Raw genomic sequence first — 13,142 nt, forward strand, 5'->3', positions numbered from 1 at the left:
TTTTTTGGTTTTTCAAGACTTTTTATAGCTTTGGAGCCTGTCCTGGAACTCTCTCTGAAGACCAGGCCAGCCTTGAACTCACAGAGATTCGCCTCCCTCTGCCTCCGAGTGCTGGGATTAAAGGCGTGTGCTCCACCACCTGGCCAATGATTTTCTTAATGATTTTAACATCTACTCTATTAGGAAACAAGATATTAGATAGTGTTGAAAACATTTGCCTGGATTTATCACTTTAATTTTGTTTACAGTCTATTTTCTCCACATTAATATTTTTGTGCAGGCTCTAGTTTGTGCCTAATGGCTGAAAAAATGAGGCAATAGGAATGAGAGAATTTCCACGTGTAAGATGTAGGGAAAAGCCCACCAGAGCAACATAGTCTGTGTGAGTTAGTTCATGCTGGTTCCACTGTTGCCCCGGGGCCTGATGCATAACCAGAAAGGATTTTCTCAGTGGCTGTCTGTCTGTCTGTCTTTCTCTCTCTCTCTCTCTCTCTCTCTCTCTCTCTCTCTGTGTGTGTGTGTGTGTGTGTGTGTGCGCGTGCGTGCGTGTGTGTATATGTGTGCGTGTTTGTGTGTGTGTGTATGCTGGCAAATAACCACAGCTTGTTGACATATGCAGCTGCTTCTGAGAAAGACTAGAGTCCCCAGGGCACAATTGTTTGATTTCAGATGTGGAGAAGACTTGTTCGGTGCAAGCCATGTGCAGAGACCTCGGATTGTTATGCCTCTTGGCTAGGACACAGGGAATTCCAGTGTGCAGACTCAGTGACATCACTTTGCCGGAAACAGCCCTCCTGCCTGCCAACCCTACCCTTAAACATGGGGATTCCGTGCTAATCACAAAGACCTTTTATGCTCAATTGTAAGCTGTGGGAGAATGAACTCAGGGGGAGCTGGAAGGGGAGTGGGTGAAGAGAGTGGGTGCTGTGGTGGGAAGAAGGGAGGACAGGAGTGGGGGGAGGGAGGATTCCTTTGCTTCCTTGCTTCCCCGCTCAGAACTCTGTTGGCATCTGAGTTTGCAGACATTAGCATTTGCGAAGCCAGGCACCATCAAATGCCGTGTCAGTGACATTGGCTATTGGACAAGAGCACATCACACAAGGCTGCTGAGTGGGCAGCCTAGCCTTCCTGAGCCTGCTTTTCAGCAGAGCTTGTTCTGTACGCTGTCCAGTCCCCATTGCCTGATTGTCCCCAGCCAGGTTCCCCAGCCAGAACTCATCCTCAGAGAATAAGATAAATATACTTATTTTCCAACTAAAGAACTGTGAGCCGAGAAGAAGAATCAGCTAATTAGAGCTCAAATATAAACCAGTAATTACTTCTCAGAGGGCTAAGGTTCAAGAGATCCGTGAGCTTCGACCCTGGAAAACAGCACCGCACAGAGTTAATCATTCAGTACTCAGTTCCTGTCTCCTTTGCTAGCCTCATCCCCACCCCTGCCCTTCCTGTATATTCTCTGTCTTTGTCTTTTTGTGTCTCTCATCTCATTGCCATGTTGCTTCCCTTCCCTTTCCTTTTGCCTTCTGTCCTTCAACCGACTGATCATAATCAAGCCTCTGAAGTTCATTTTCATCAGAATCTGTGCTGCCTTCACCAAGTGAAACTTCAGCAGGACCCCCCCCCCCACACACACACACACATACACACCAAGTTTACTACTTTATCCTTGAACTGCACGTGGAGTGATTGGAGGAATGTGAGGGATATAAAACAGAGTAAGGTCTTCTCAACTGAATGAAACTTGGGACCCAAGGCTGGTTGACACCGAGCAATGTCTGTAGATCTCTAGTGCAGGAAGGCAGTGGAAAGCATTGGAGTGGCATCAGAAGATTCAAATCAAATCCCTGTTCTGCCTTTTGTAACATTTATGACTGCACACATCCCAGATAGCCTTGCTAATCACAGTCTTTGCCACTAAACTGTAAAGCTTCTCACGGTCTACATCAAAGATGCTGCAATAGTAAAGGGAAGAACATTGGCTGTATTGTAGAGCAGTCTAGACTGCTCTCCCGTCATTGTTGGTACTAGCTGCTTCCATTTCTGGATGATGAAATTTGCTGCTATGTATGACATGATACCCCAAGAACCGTATAATATTTTTGGAGACAGGGTCTCTCACTTAATCTGGAGATCACCAATTTGGCAAATTTGCTGTCCAGCAAACTCTACACACCCCACTCCCCCCATGGTGGGGTTACAGATGTGTACCACCATGCTGTGCCTGGCTTTTACATGAGTACTCTGGATCTGAACTCGGGTCCTCACACTTGCACAGCACACACGATGGACCAAACCATCTCCCAGCCCATTAATTAAAGCTAATGCCATTCCTTATCTAAAAATAGGTCAAGCTGGGATGGTAATGCACCCTCTAATCTCAGACTCAAGTGGAAGAGGTAGGTGAGTCTCTGAGGGTTCAGGACCAGTCATGAGCTATGCATGGCCAGGGTTATATAGACTGTGTCTCAAAGACAGAAGATTAGAGGTAAAAATAGGCTAGTTGACTGATGTTCTAATAAGAGAAAAGCCAGATGTTTGACAGGCAGATACACACTAGAAAGGGGATGTGAAGAGACAGGCAGGAATTCAAGTGATGCCAAGGAATGCTGGGAATCATGAGGAGCTGGAGTAGGCAAAAAAAGCATCTCCCACTGAGCCTTGGAGTGGACTGTGACCCTGCCAACACCCCAATTTTTGACCCTGTCCTTAAAATTGTGAGAACTTTTTATTGTTTTAAGCCACCAAGTCTTTGGTCATTTGTTGGGGCAGGCTTAGGAAACTTATGAAAGTTTTATCTACCTGATAAATGACAGTATATTTTCTCATAGGAGTAGGTGGATTCATTTGTGGTAGATGCATTATTATTTAAAAGATTAAAGCTTAAATCTGGGCCCCAGAGTTCTTAAGTGTGGGTTATGTCATGAGCTCACGGTATCCTACATAGCAACCTTGTGAAGCCGGTGTCATACCGCTGCCCATGTTGACACAAGGTTAAGAAGGGCCCTCAGAAGGGCTGCACAGGCAAGCCCCGGTCTGAGCATCTCTGTGGAGCTGGCTTCTTGCTGGGAGATTCTGGTGACTTTAGCCCCGACTCCTCCTGAGATCCTCTCTGAGCAAAGCACAGAAGGTGTTGAGAAGACTTAATGATACTTATTCCTGGACATACCTGCTTGACTGTTTTGGACCAAGCTGCATCTGATAGATCCTGGTCAGGCCACACTTGGCTGTGTAGCCTGACCTATTGAAGTAGGCTCATGCTGTATTAAAAAAAAGAAGCAGCAGCAGGGAAATGTTGCCCTACATGACTACATCCTTATGATGACCACATCCTCAAGCCCCAAGGACTTCCAACAGCCCTTGATGGATCTGTGTTTACCTCTAAACTGTTGAACATAAATCATACAAATGGCTCTGGAATACGTCATATATTTCAGAGTTGGGCAGTGACCTTACTGGGACCTCCAAGGTCTTATGAGCAATTCCCCTCTTGCCCCTCTCATCTCTCTCCCAACTACACTGTCATCCTGGCCAGGCCCCATCCTGCCTTGGAGCTATTTCCTACACAGCTGCTTAAATATTCTGATCCTCTTGACTCTCTCAAGATCACCTCAAAGGTCTTCCTGGGTTGCCTCATTCCTCTGTTTCTCTGTTTGTCCTTTTTTTAGATCTTATAATTATGTAATGTTACATGGAGAGAGGCTTGTTTGTCCTGGACACCTGGCTAGCTTACACCTGAAATAATCACACAGAAACTGTATTAATTAAAACATTACTTGGCCATTAGTTCTAACTTCTTATTGGCTAACTCTTACATCTTGATTCAACCCATTTCTATTAATCTGTGTATCGCCATGAGGTTATGGCCTACCAGAAGTTTCAGCACATCTACCTCCGGCCGCGGATCCATGGCGTCTCTCTCTCTCTGCCCTTCTTCCTCCCAATATTCAGTTCTGTTTTCTCCGCCACCTAAATTCCGCCCTATCAACTAGGCCAAGGCAGTTTCTTCATTCATTAACCAATGAAAGCAACACATAAACAAAAGGAACTCCTACACCAATGTAACATCCTCCAAATTTTACTACTTTTTCTTACTTTTCCTTCCACACTGAAATATAAGCTCCACAAGTGTGGGAACATTGTGTGTGCTTTGTTCACTACTATAGCACAGAGCCACAGGCAATTCTAGTCCCATAGTGCGGTGTATTCAATGATTATTGAACACTTAATTGAAAGATCAAACAAAGCACAGCCACCTATCCAACAACTGTAGAACTCTGAAACAAAAGTGCTTACTAGAGGGTAGCACACAAGGGCAGACTCTAGTGGGACCTGCAAGTCGGAGCAGCAGGAAAAGATACCTGCAACCAAGCCTGATGACCTGAGTTCAATCCCTACAACCTACATGGAAGGAGAGAGCTGACTTAGGCAAGTTTTCCTCTGACCATCCATGTGTCATGGCACCTGTACACCTCTAAATACACGCACAGTAAACGAACGCAATTTAAAGAGGAAGGGGGAAAGGTATGGAAAGGAGTTTAACCTCCGATTGAGCCTGATGTAGGGGCAACAAAGAAAAAGACTTGGTGAAGAACAAGAAGAATACAATTCCAAGTGAAGAAAATGTCACATTGAAAAAAAAATGTCCAAAAATCCAAAATTCACTCATTCATTTACCCTGGGGACACAGCTGTGAACAAGCCGGAAAAACAGTTCCTGCCCCCGGGGAGCGCATGCTGCTGATAGCCCTGAAATATCAGTCATTGTCATCTTGGACGCAGCAGACAGCAGGAAGTTACCACAGATTCTTGGTCAGGAAGTTCCTTGTTCTAGAAGATCTCTATGATCATCCAAAAGAAGATTTCTGACAGGGAAGGGAACCAGGAAGTGTGGGAGCCCCCGGAAAGGGCTTTCTGGGTCAGGTGGGGCGGGAGTGTCAAGAGCAAGGGGGTGGCTGTATCCAAGGGACCTGGCACAAAGCCCCCCAAACGTGATTGTGGCCTAAGTGTGAGTCCTCTGATGGCCAAGAAAAGAGTGGCAGAGGAGACTCGGGAAGGAGGGGGTAAGACTGTAGCATGGCCCTGAACACCTTGAGCAAGCCTTCCACCTTTGCCTGGAAACACAGGCCTCCACAGTGTCTCTGTCTCTCGTCAGCGCCTGTTCGTGGGTGCCGTTTTCTCCCATGACAAGCCAGGATTACTCTGGATGCGGCCCCCAGGAGATCGGATGCAGCCCCCTCAGTTCCCTGGGATCCATAGAGGAAATGTTTGGTTGCCTTTGCCTGAGACTCATCACACCTGTCAACATCAAAAAGCTTTTTATCAACGGAAAAGTGTTTGAAAGATTATCTTTTCGGGATTACATAACAAAGATCCTAGGACCTCTCTCTACAGTTGCATTTTGATAAATTAATTATGATTTTTTACTATAGTAAGATTCTAAACTGAGATCAAGAATGAAGAATTGAAGTGGGGATTCTTTTTCTGTAGCTTATTAGCTTGAAATTAGTTTGTATTTTCCTAAAATTTGGGCTTTTTTCAGAGCTTTCTGTCAAATGAAGGGTAGAAGTTATTCCTTGGTACATGGGTCTCTGACGTTAAACAGAAACAAACCTGTTTTCCTGTCCTGTGAAATGAGGAAGGTGGCAGCTCTGAGCTTCCCAGTATAACCAAAGAGAAAAGTGATACTTTGTGCTTGGATATTTTTGGTAAAATCATTTTTCTTTTTTGAGAAGTTTATTTATTTATTATGTATACAACATTTCTTCCATGTATGCTTGCATGCTAGAAGAGGGCACCAGATCTCATTACAGATGGCTGTGAGCCACCATGTGGTTGCTGGGAATTGAACTCAGGACCTCTGGAAGAGCAGTCAGTGCTCTTAACCACTGAACCATCTCTCCAGCCCTAAAATCATTTTTTGAACTTTTAAAAAGCACTGTGTTATGGGCTAGGGATGTAGCTCAGTTGGTAGAGGGCTTGCCTAGCATGTATAAGCCCTGGGCCTGATATCCAGTACCATATAAAATTGGTAAATGTCACAGGCTTGTAAACCTAGCTCCCAGGCAGTGACAGCAGGTGACCAGAAGTTCAAGGTCATCCTCAACTATGTAGCAAGTTCAAGGCCAGCATGCCAGCAGGCACTACCTGAGCCCAGTCTAGCACTACACAAGCCCTATCTCAACAAATAAACAAACCCAGCAAAAACAAAGGAAACACACACCACTCTATGTCCAGTGATGGAAACCTCCTCTGTCACCCATGCGTCAGTGAGTTGTGGCTTTCTCTGCAGAAGAGAGTCGGTATGAGTTTTCATAATAAACACGACTGTTTTAGTAAAACCGGATCTGAAAGAGCTGCAGGCCAAAGGCAAGACTGACGAAGGTGGTTCCCCAAACCCTTTTCCCCTTTTCACTCTTGGAAATTGAACACAGAGACTTCAACATGCTGAGCAGGGGTCCCCCTGCAGCCTGTCCTTCCCTTTTCTACCAGCCTGGACCTCCACATCTAGCACCACTTCCTGTGAAATGTCTGGTTTCCTGCCTGTGCTAGGGCTTTTGAGAAGTCCGTGGAAGACACAGCATCTCAGATACTCCTTGTAGGGGAATGACGTGAGCAACAAACCGCCGTATTTTTGGTAGTAAAGATTTTGAAAGTTACACATGGAAAATTCATATATTTAAGTTCTTTTGTTTATCTTTCATAAAGAAATAAGAGGTGAGAGTAAATGTGGAAAGCAATTAACAAATATTTGCATAGAAAAAAGTTACCTTGTTGCCACGTTGGAGCTTCTGCAGTTCTTGTGCCTTCTTTCTGGAATGTTCCTATTCCATCTCATAGCTGGTGCTTTCCCATCACCCAGTTCTTCGCTGCAACATCAGGGAAGTTTTCCTGGCCTATAATCTAGTGCTACAGTTTATTTATCTCAGGCCCCAACTCTGCAGCAATCAATTGACCACATTCCCTGGTTTTAGTTACCATAACCTGGGAACATTTTTTCACGTAGCCTCTTTTTTTTTTGGTTTGTCCGTCTCTCTCTCAATGAAAGGCTAAGTCTAAAGAGCAGAGATCATGTGATCTCTTTCATTGTAGTGGTTTAGATGCTAAGAATAATGCCTAACTAGATGTGGTAGGAAAGTGAGTCAGCAAAACTGTCACATGAGAAGGAAATAGCTGTACGGATAGTACTGTGTCAGCAGCCTCGGGAATGGGAAAATAGCAAAAGTTATGCTAGCAACAAATTGCTACCTATCCACATTGTACCTGATCGTCCAGAGTCCATGCTTGATAGATAGCACTGGTTTAATTTCAAAGCTTTGGAAATGAAGAAGGTGATCACTCGCAGATATCCCTCCTGACGCCCAGACTCTAGAGTTCTGTTATCAAAGAGAACAGTTTTCCTGCCACAGCATCTATACATGGATGTGTTAGCTTCAGGTAATTAGTATCCTGGCACTATGTCAAAGAATACTCTTATGGGAAGATGAGCTCCAGGTTGGTGAACTTAGCATCTCTAAATGATCCTGAGGACTCAGGTTCCTCCTATCTCTCTCAGCTCTGCCATTAGTGTCTGCCATCTCATCCAGACAGGGCAGTGAGGCGAGAGAAAGTTTCTGCTTTTTCTGCTAGTCTCGTTCAAGCAGATGTCAAGTGGTTGGGGAGGTGATTCGGTGTCTACCCATGGTGGAGACCTTCGTCGGTAGGGGCATGCACTCTCGCAAAGTGAGCAGGTCCGTCCCTTAGCTTGGGGGAGGCAGATATCTAAACAAGGAGCATGTTTATTCAGGAAGAGAGGAGAGGAGTGCTGTGGGTCTCATTTTCTGTTCCTTCTTTGGAAGTAAGAGGTAATATATGGCTAGCATTTTTGTCCTGAGTTTTGTACCGTTTGGCTTGATGCATCGAGACTTCTTGAAGACTCTGGGGACTGGAAAGACTAGGCACCCATGTTACAGTCTTTTGAAAAGAGTTCTGGTTTCTGCTCAAGAGCATAAGGAAGAATTCCCATGCCAGTCCCAGCCAGCTGCTGCTGACAGAGAGGTGAAGTGGGGAGAGGGAAGCTTGGGCCTCTCTCTCTCATCTCTCTTGCTCTCACCCTGCCCTTGGAGAAAGGTAAAGTTCTTTGGAGAACCGAGCTCATTTAAGATGACTCTGTTATGTGTTCCCATCCTTCCCGAAAGTCAAAGGAGACGTTTGAGGGTAGCTGGAGAAACTGACTGAAGAAGAGGTCGAGCCATCCAAGTGGATGGACCTTCCACTTCCTATCCGTGTCCTCTGTGTGGTCTAGTTAAGTCCAGGTGAAGTGACTTTATGTGATTCTTCTACTGGAGCTTTGAAAACTTCCTTTGCTAGGGTCTGACTAAAACCAGAATGGATTAGCTAATGGAATAACAGTTGAAAGAGTTCAGAACCCCTCGGTCTCAAGGTGATTGCCAGCTTACCATATAGAGGTGATGGCACCCAAAGGCATGTCAAGCCAGAACATGCTCTGCCGTGGCAGGAGTTGATGTTTGATGGAGTACATATGATTGGTGTCTTTCTTTTTCTTTAGCAAATTAAATATTTTTTGTGTATATGTATAGTTTAAGAACAAAGAGGGCGATTCTGTCTTCTGTTAGTTGTTACTTATCTTTTCTAGACACACCAGATCCATTAAATGAGGTAGCCATGATACTCTTCCTCGTTCCACACCAGTTTTACCCATCCTTTCTCCCATACCACCTGCTTGGTTTGGTCTTCATGGTACAGAAAAAACTTCTTATTCTTCAATTGTTTCCAATTATTTGTAACTATCTGGTGGATACAAATAGGGCTTCATATTAATGTCTCTGGTGTTTCTGGATAGTCATAATAAAACCAGAAAAAAAGGAAGAAAATTCATTGTTTATTGATTTCTTACTCATGTTTTGGTTTTCATTTTAGATTCTAAGGTGAAGAGATTTTGCTCCAAAAACATCTTGATCATCCTCAGTGTCTTCTTTCTCTTGGCCGTGATAGCTTTGATTGCTGTGGGATTGACCCAGAACAAACCGTTGCCAGAAAATGTTAAGGCAAGTGAAATTACAAATATTTGTAATGCAGTCATTATTTTTGCTTTATCGTCTAACTTAAAAACGTGGTAAATTTATATATACATTAAAATACACCGTTTTCTGTTCAAGCTGAAAAGATAATAAACATTTCTATAAGGGGCACATCCTACACGAGTGGGCCAGTGAACACATATGTATACCTATGCAGTGACATGTGCCGAAGTTAAGTCCTGAAACCCACATTTTGAAAAACAGTCATTCTACTGATGAGAAGATGATGACCTATGAGCCGGGAAAGTCAGATGCATGCCCTGCTTCTGAAGCTGTTGCCACCCACGTCACTCACTGTGTAGAAAGGCGTGGGCGTTCTGTTGGCATCTGTTTGTCACACAAGTTCACCCCGGTTGTTCTGGGTACAGGAGCCGCTTTGTCAGGATAGAAGTTGGCGCCGTCTCATTGATGGTGGTCTCTTGCCTTTAATGTTTAGTGGCATTGGTTCTCCTGGCAAGACTTCACTCGCAGCTAAAGCCTCATGACATCTTGCTTTTGCTATTTGTTTACCAGCTCCGAAAGTAAGTGATTGCCTTCTTGGTCTGACCTTTTTGCTTCAGTATTGCACCACAGGGCAAAGCGCTGCTGAGAAGGTAACACTTGCGCCCTGTGTTCCCCGTGTTTGCTGTGGTCAGGGTCTTCAAATCTGCCGGGCTTCTGCTTTGTTCCATTGTTTGACAAAAGGGAGTCGGGTCTTTGACATTCATTAGATAAAAGGTAATAATATCACAGGAGCAGCTACTGCCATTGAAGCGAATATGGAAACATTGCTGATTGATTTTATATGAAGATCATTTTACATACAAAAGTTCCTTGCTGATTTCAGTAAGAGTTCTATCACATATTGGGAATGAAATGTTCAAAGGTCAGTTGAGTGGATATGGAGTATGAGAACATTTTTAAAATCTAAAACAAGGAACAAAAAATGGAACCATTTTTATTGTGTGGTCGTCACATCACAGCCTACTAAACTATGTTGAGAAGTTAATTAGTAAGATACACAGTTGGCCCTCAGAGTCTATGGGTTCCAAGACACCCACCTTTGAGTATCAAAATCTGTGGTATGGGCATGGGAGAGCTGGCTCCGCCCCTTGCAGGGGCAGGGTGAGGCCCAAAGGAGGCCCTGGGTTGACCAACTCAGCTACAACCCAGGCCCAGATCCAGGGCCTTGAGCTGTCCCACCCCAGCATCTACCCCCTCCATGAACAACTGGAGGGTGTGAAGGGGCCAGTCCTATGGAACCCTAGGCACAGGATCTCCGTGACTCTGGGCAATAGCAGGCTATCTGGGAGGAGTTTCGGTGAGGGTCCAGTACTGATAGGGTAGCAGAGGCCAGAAGCCTTGAACCAGACCAAGGGCTCACTGCAGCGAACATTTGCAAGTAAAGCTGTTAGGGCAATAGGGCGTATGGCATGACACAGCGCAGGTCCCAAGGCCACTATGATGAATGACTATGATGAAGGAACACGTGATAGAGAGGCGGGAAAGGCAGAGGGGCGACAGCATAGGACCAAAGATGCTAGAGAGGCGGGAAAGGCAGAGGGGCGACAGCATAGGACCAAAGATGCGGCACTATGAGGTATGAGAGCAGCAGGTCGTTGCCCAGAAGGCGTGGCGAGACTTTTTTCTTTTATTTTTTTCATTTTAATTTTTTATTTTCTTTTGGTGGGGAGGTTACAAGGGTAGATAGTAGATTTGGAAGGACTGGGAAATAAGTGGAGCTTGGATGTATAATGTGAAATTCTCAAAGAATCAATAAAAAAATTACATTTAGAAAAAAATCTGTGGCTAGTCAAGCCCTTTATGATACCCAAAGGGTAATATTTGCATAGAACCTATCTGAGGTTCTGAGATATAATTCCTATATATATATATTTTTTTTTAAATGATGAAAGAATGATAGATTGCTATGTTTATTTATTATGTATACAATATTCTGTCTGTATGTATGCCTGCAGGCCAGAAGAGGGCACCAGACCTCATTACAGATGGTTGTGAGCCACCATGTGGTTGCTGGGAATTGAACTCAGGACCTCTGGAAGAGCAGTCAGTGCTCTTAACCTCTGAGCCATCTCTCCTATATATTTAAAATCTTCTCTAGATTTCCCATAAAACCCAATATAATGTAACATCTAAGCAAATAGTTGTTATACTGTTATAGTTTTTTAGGGAACATTGGCAAGAAGAACCTGTACAGGTTTAGTATGAGTTGTAAGAAACTGCTGGTTCATTTCCCGACTGCCCAGCAGCTCAGACCCCAAATAATCACACAGAAACTATATTATTTAAAACATTTCTTGATCAACGACTAGTGTATTTCTAGAAAGTTCTTACATATTAAATTAACCCATTTCTATTATTTTATATTTTACCATGAGGCTCTACCAGCAAGGTTTTGACTGGTGGCTTGCATCTTTCTCATCTGGCGGCTCCATGGTGTCTCACTGACTCTGCCTTCTTTCTCCAGGAGCAGATGTGTCTCATTGTCATGAAAAGTCCTAAGTTCTTAAAACATTTTAAATGCCATATTTCTAAAGAGCTCTGGAAGATTTGAAGAATACATATCTAACTGAAACATATCTCTGCATATCTAGAAAACCTAACTAACATGACTACAAACTTGACTATTATAGATGATACGTATTACCCTATATTTCTTAATTATACATTACATTTTTTAAATGAACTACACAAACACAATACCTTAATCAAGAGCAGAAATATACATATAACAAAATTGACTTTAAATTTGTGTCAATAAACCAATATTCATACCCATGCAAATCTCTATAGCATATCTTCCTTTAAATGTAAACAAACATTTATAAACAATCATTTATGGAATATGGCTGTAGTTCTCTCCAAACTGCTTCCTGCTTTTTGTTGGGCAAAGTAATTTTTAGGGGTGTTTATGGCAGCCTTTCAGGGGTTCTTGGTCCATCAAGCCATATTAGTTTGGAAGGATTCCACAGGTTCTCATCTTCGGGTAAAGTTCCATCCAGTGCCTGTTTCTAGCGGGGCTACATGGCTTCTCCCTGATTCTACCTTTTTTTCTCTCAGCATTCAGTTTAGTTTTCCATGCCTAGCTCTATTCTGCTAGGTCACTGGCTGAAACAGCTTCTTTATTCATTAACTAATAAAAGCAACACGTAGATAGAAGGACTGCCCACACCCAGTATAAACAAATTTTAGGAAATGTTTTTGCTCTTTCACTTGCATATTTTTGCTCTGCCATCTCCATATTGTTTCTGCCATTCTCCATGAGTGCAGGATCCATAGACATGCAGAATTGGTTGTTTTCACTTCGAAAATGACCATGTAAAAGACAGCCCTTATCTGACTGTTTGCACACAGATTCTTTGTTTCGTGCAGATGATCTAGCCCTATTTTGTTTCTGCTTAACATGGTTTGGGTTCAGTGTTGCTGAGGAGGTGGTGACCTCATGTCAGCAACACAGCAAGAGGTCTTTATTGTGTCCACATACTTACTTGGTCAGCTACTACCCAGTTCTAAACATACTGAGGACAGGGACTGGGTTCCATTTGTCTTGCATTCATTTAAAAGACAGTCATTGGGGTTCTGGAAATATACCAGTGAGCAACACTGGAAAATTATACACACTGAGGGGGAGGAAATAATCATTGGTCAAATAATCACAATGTTCTAAGTGTTAGCTCACAGCCAGTCCGGCACTTGAATTGAGTGGGGATGCTATAAAAAGTTGCTGACTCGGTAAAGTGAACAGGATCTGAAGAAAAAACTGCATCCTTCTTGGACATGGGGATGTCAGTGGGGTGGCAGACCACCAGCCCAGGACCCTCCAGACATCCTGTTTACCCTCAGTGTGAATGTGCAAAAAGAAAGGTCAGGAATCTTTCTTCAACAGACATCCTAAGGCGTTCTCTTGGCACAGAAGTCAGTGAATTACTGAGTACCAGTACTAAGTATGCACTTTTAGGTGATCAGTCTATGCTTTTAAGAAGAAAGGCTTCAGTGGAGTGGACAGTCCATAGCAATGTCTGATTTTGTCCTTGAAAGAGTGCTTCTGTGTCCGTGGGTCTAGGTG

The 13,142-nt window shown here is 43.7% G+C and overlaps 1 protein-coding gene across 2 annotated transcripts in view; it reads left to right on the forward strand.

Annotated features, from left to right (window-relative positions):
• Positions 1-13,142, forward strand: part of Entpd1 (ectonucleoside triphosphate diphosphohydrolase 1) — an 84,599-nt gene that overhangs the window by 43,776 nt on the left and 27,681 nt on the right. For both annotated transcript variants that reach the window (XM_075974059.1, XM_075974060.1), the window contains exon 2: positions 8,916-9,043. In XM_075974059.1, the coding sequence (XP_075830174.1) occupies positions 8,916-9,043 (128 nt within the window). The remainder of the gene's footprint in view (positions 1-8,915; positions 9,044-13,142) is intronic.

This window comes from Microtus pennsylvanicus, chromosome 5 (assembly GCF_037038515.1).
Source record: "Microtus pennsylvanicus isolate mMicPen1 chromosome 5, mMicPen1.hap1, whole genome shotgun sequence".
In the NCBI taxonomy this organism is placed as follows: Eukaryota; Metazoa; Chordata; class Mammalia; order Rodentia; family Cricetidae; genus Microtus; species Microtus pennsylvanicus.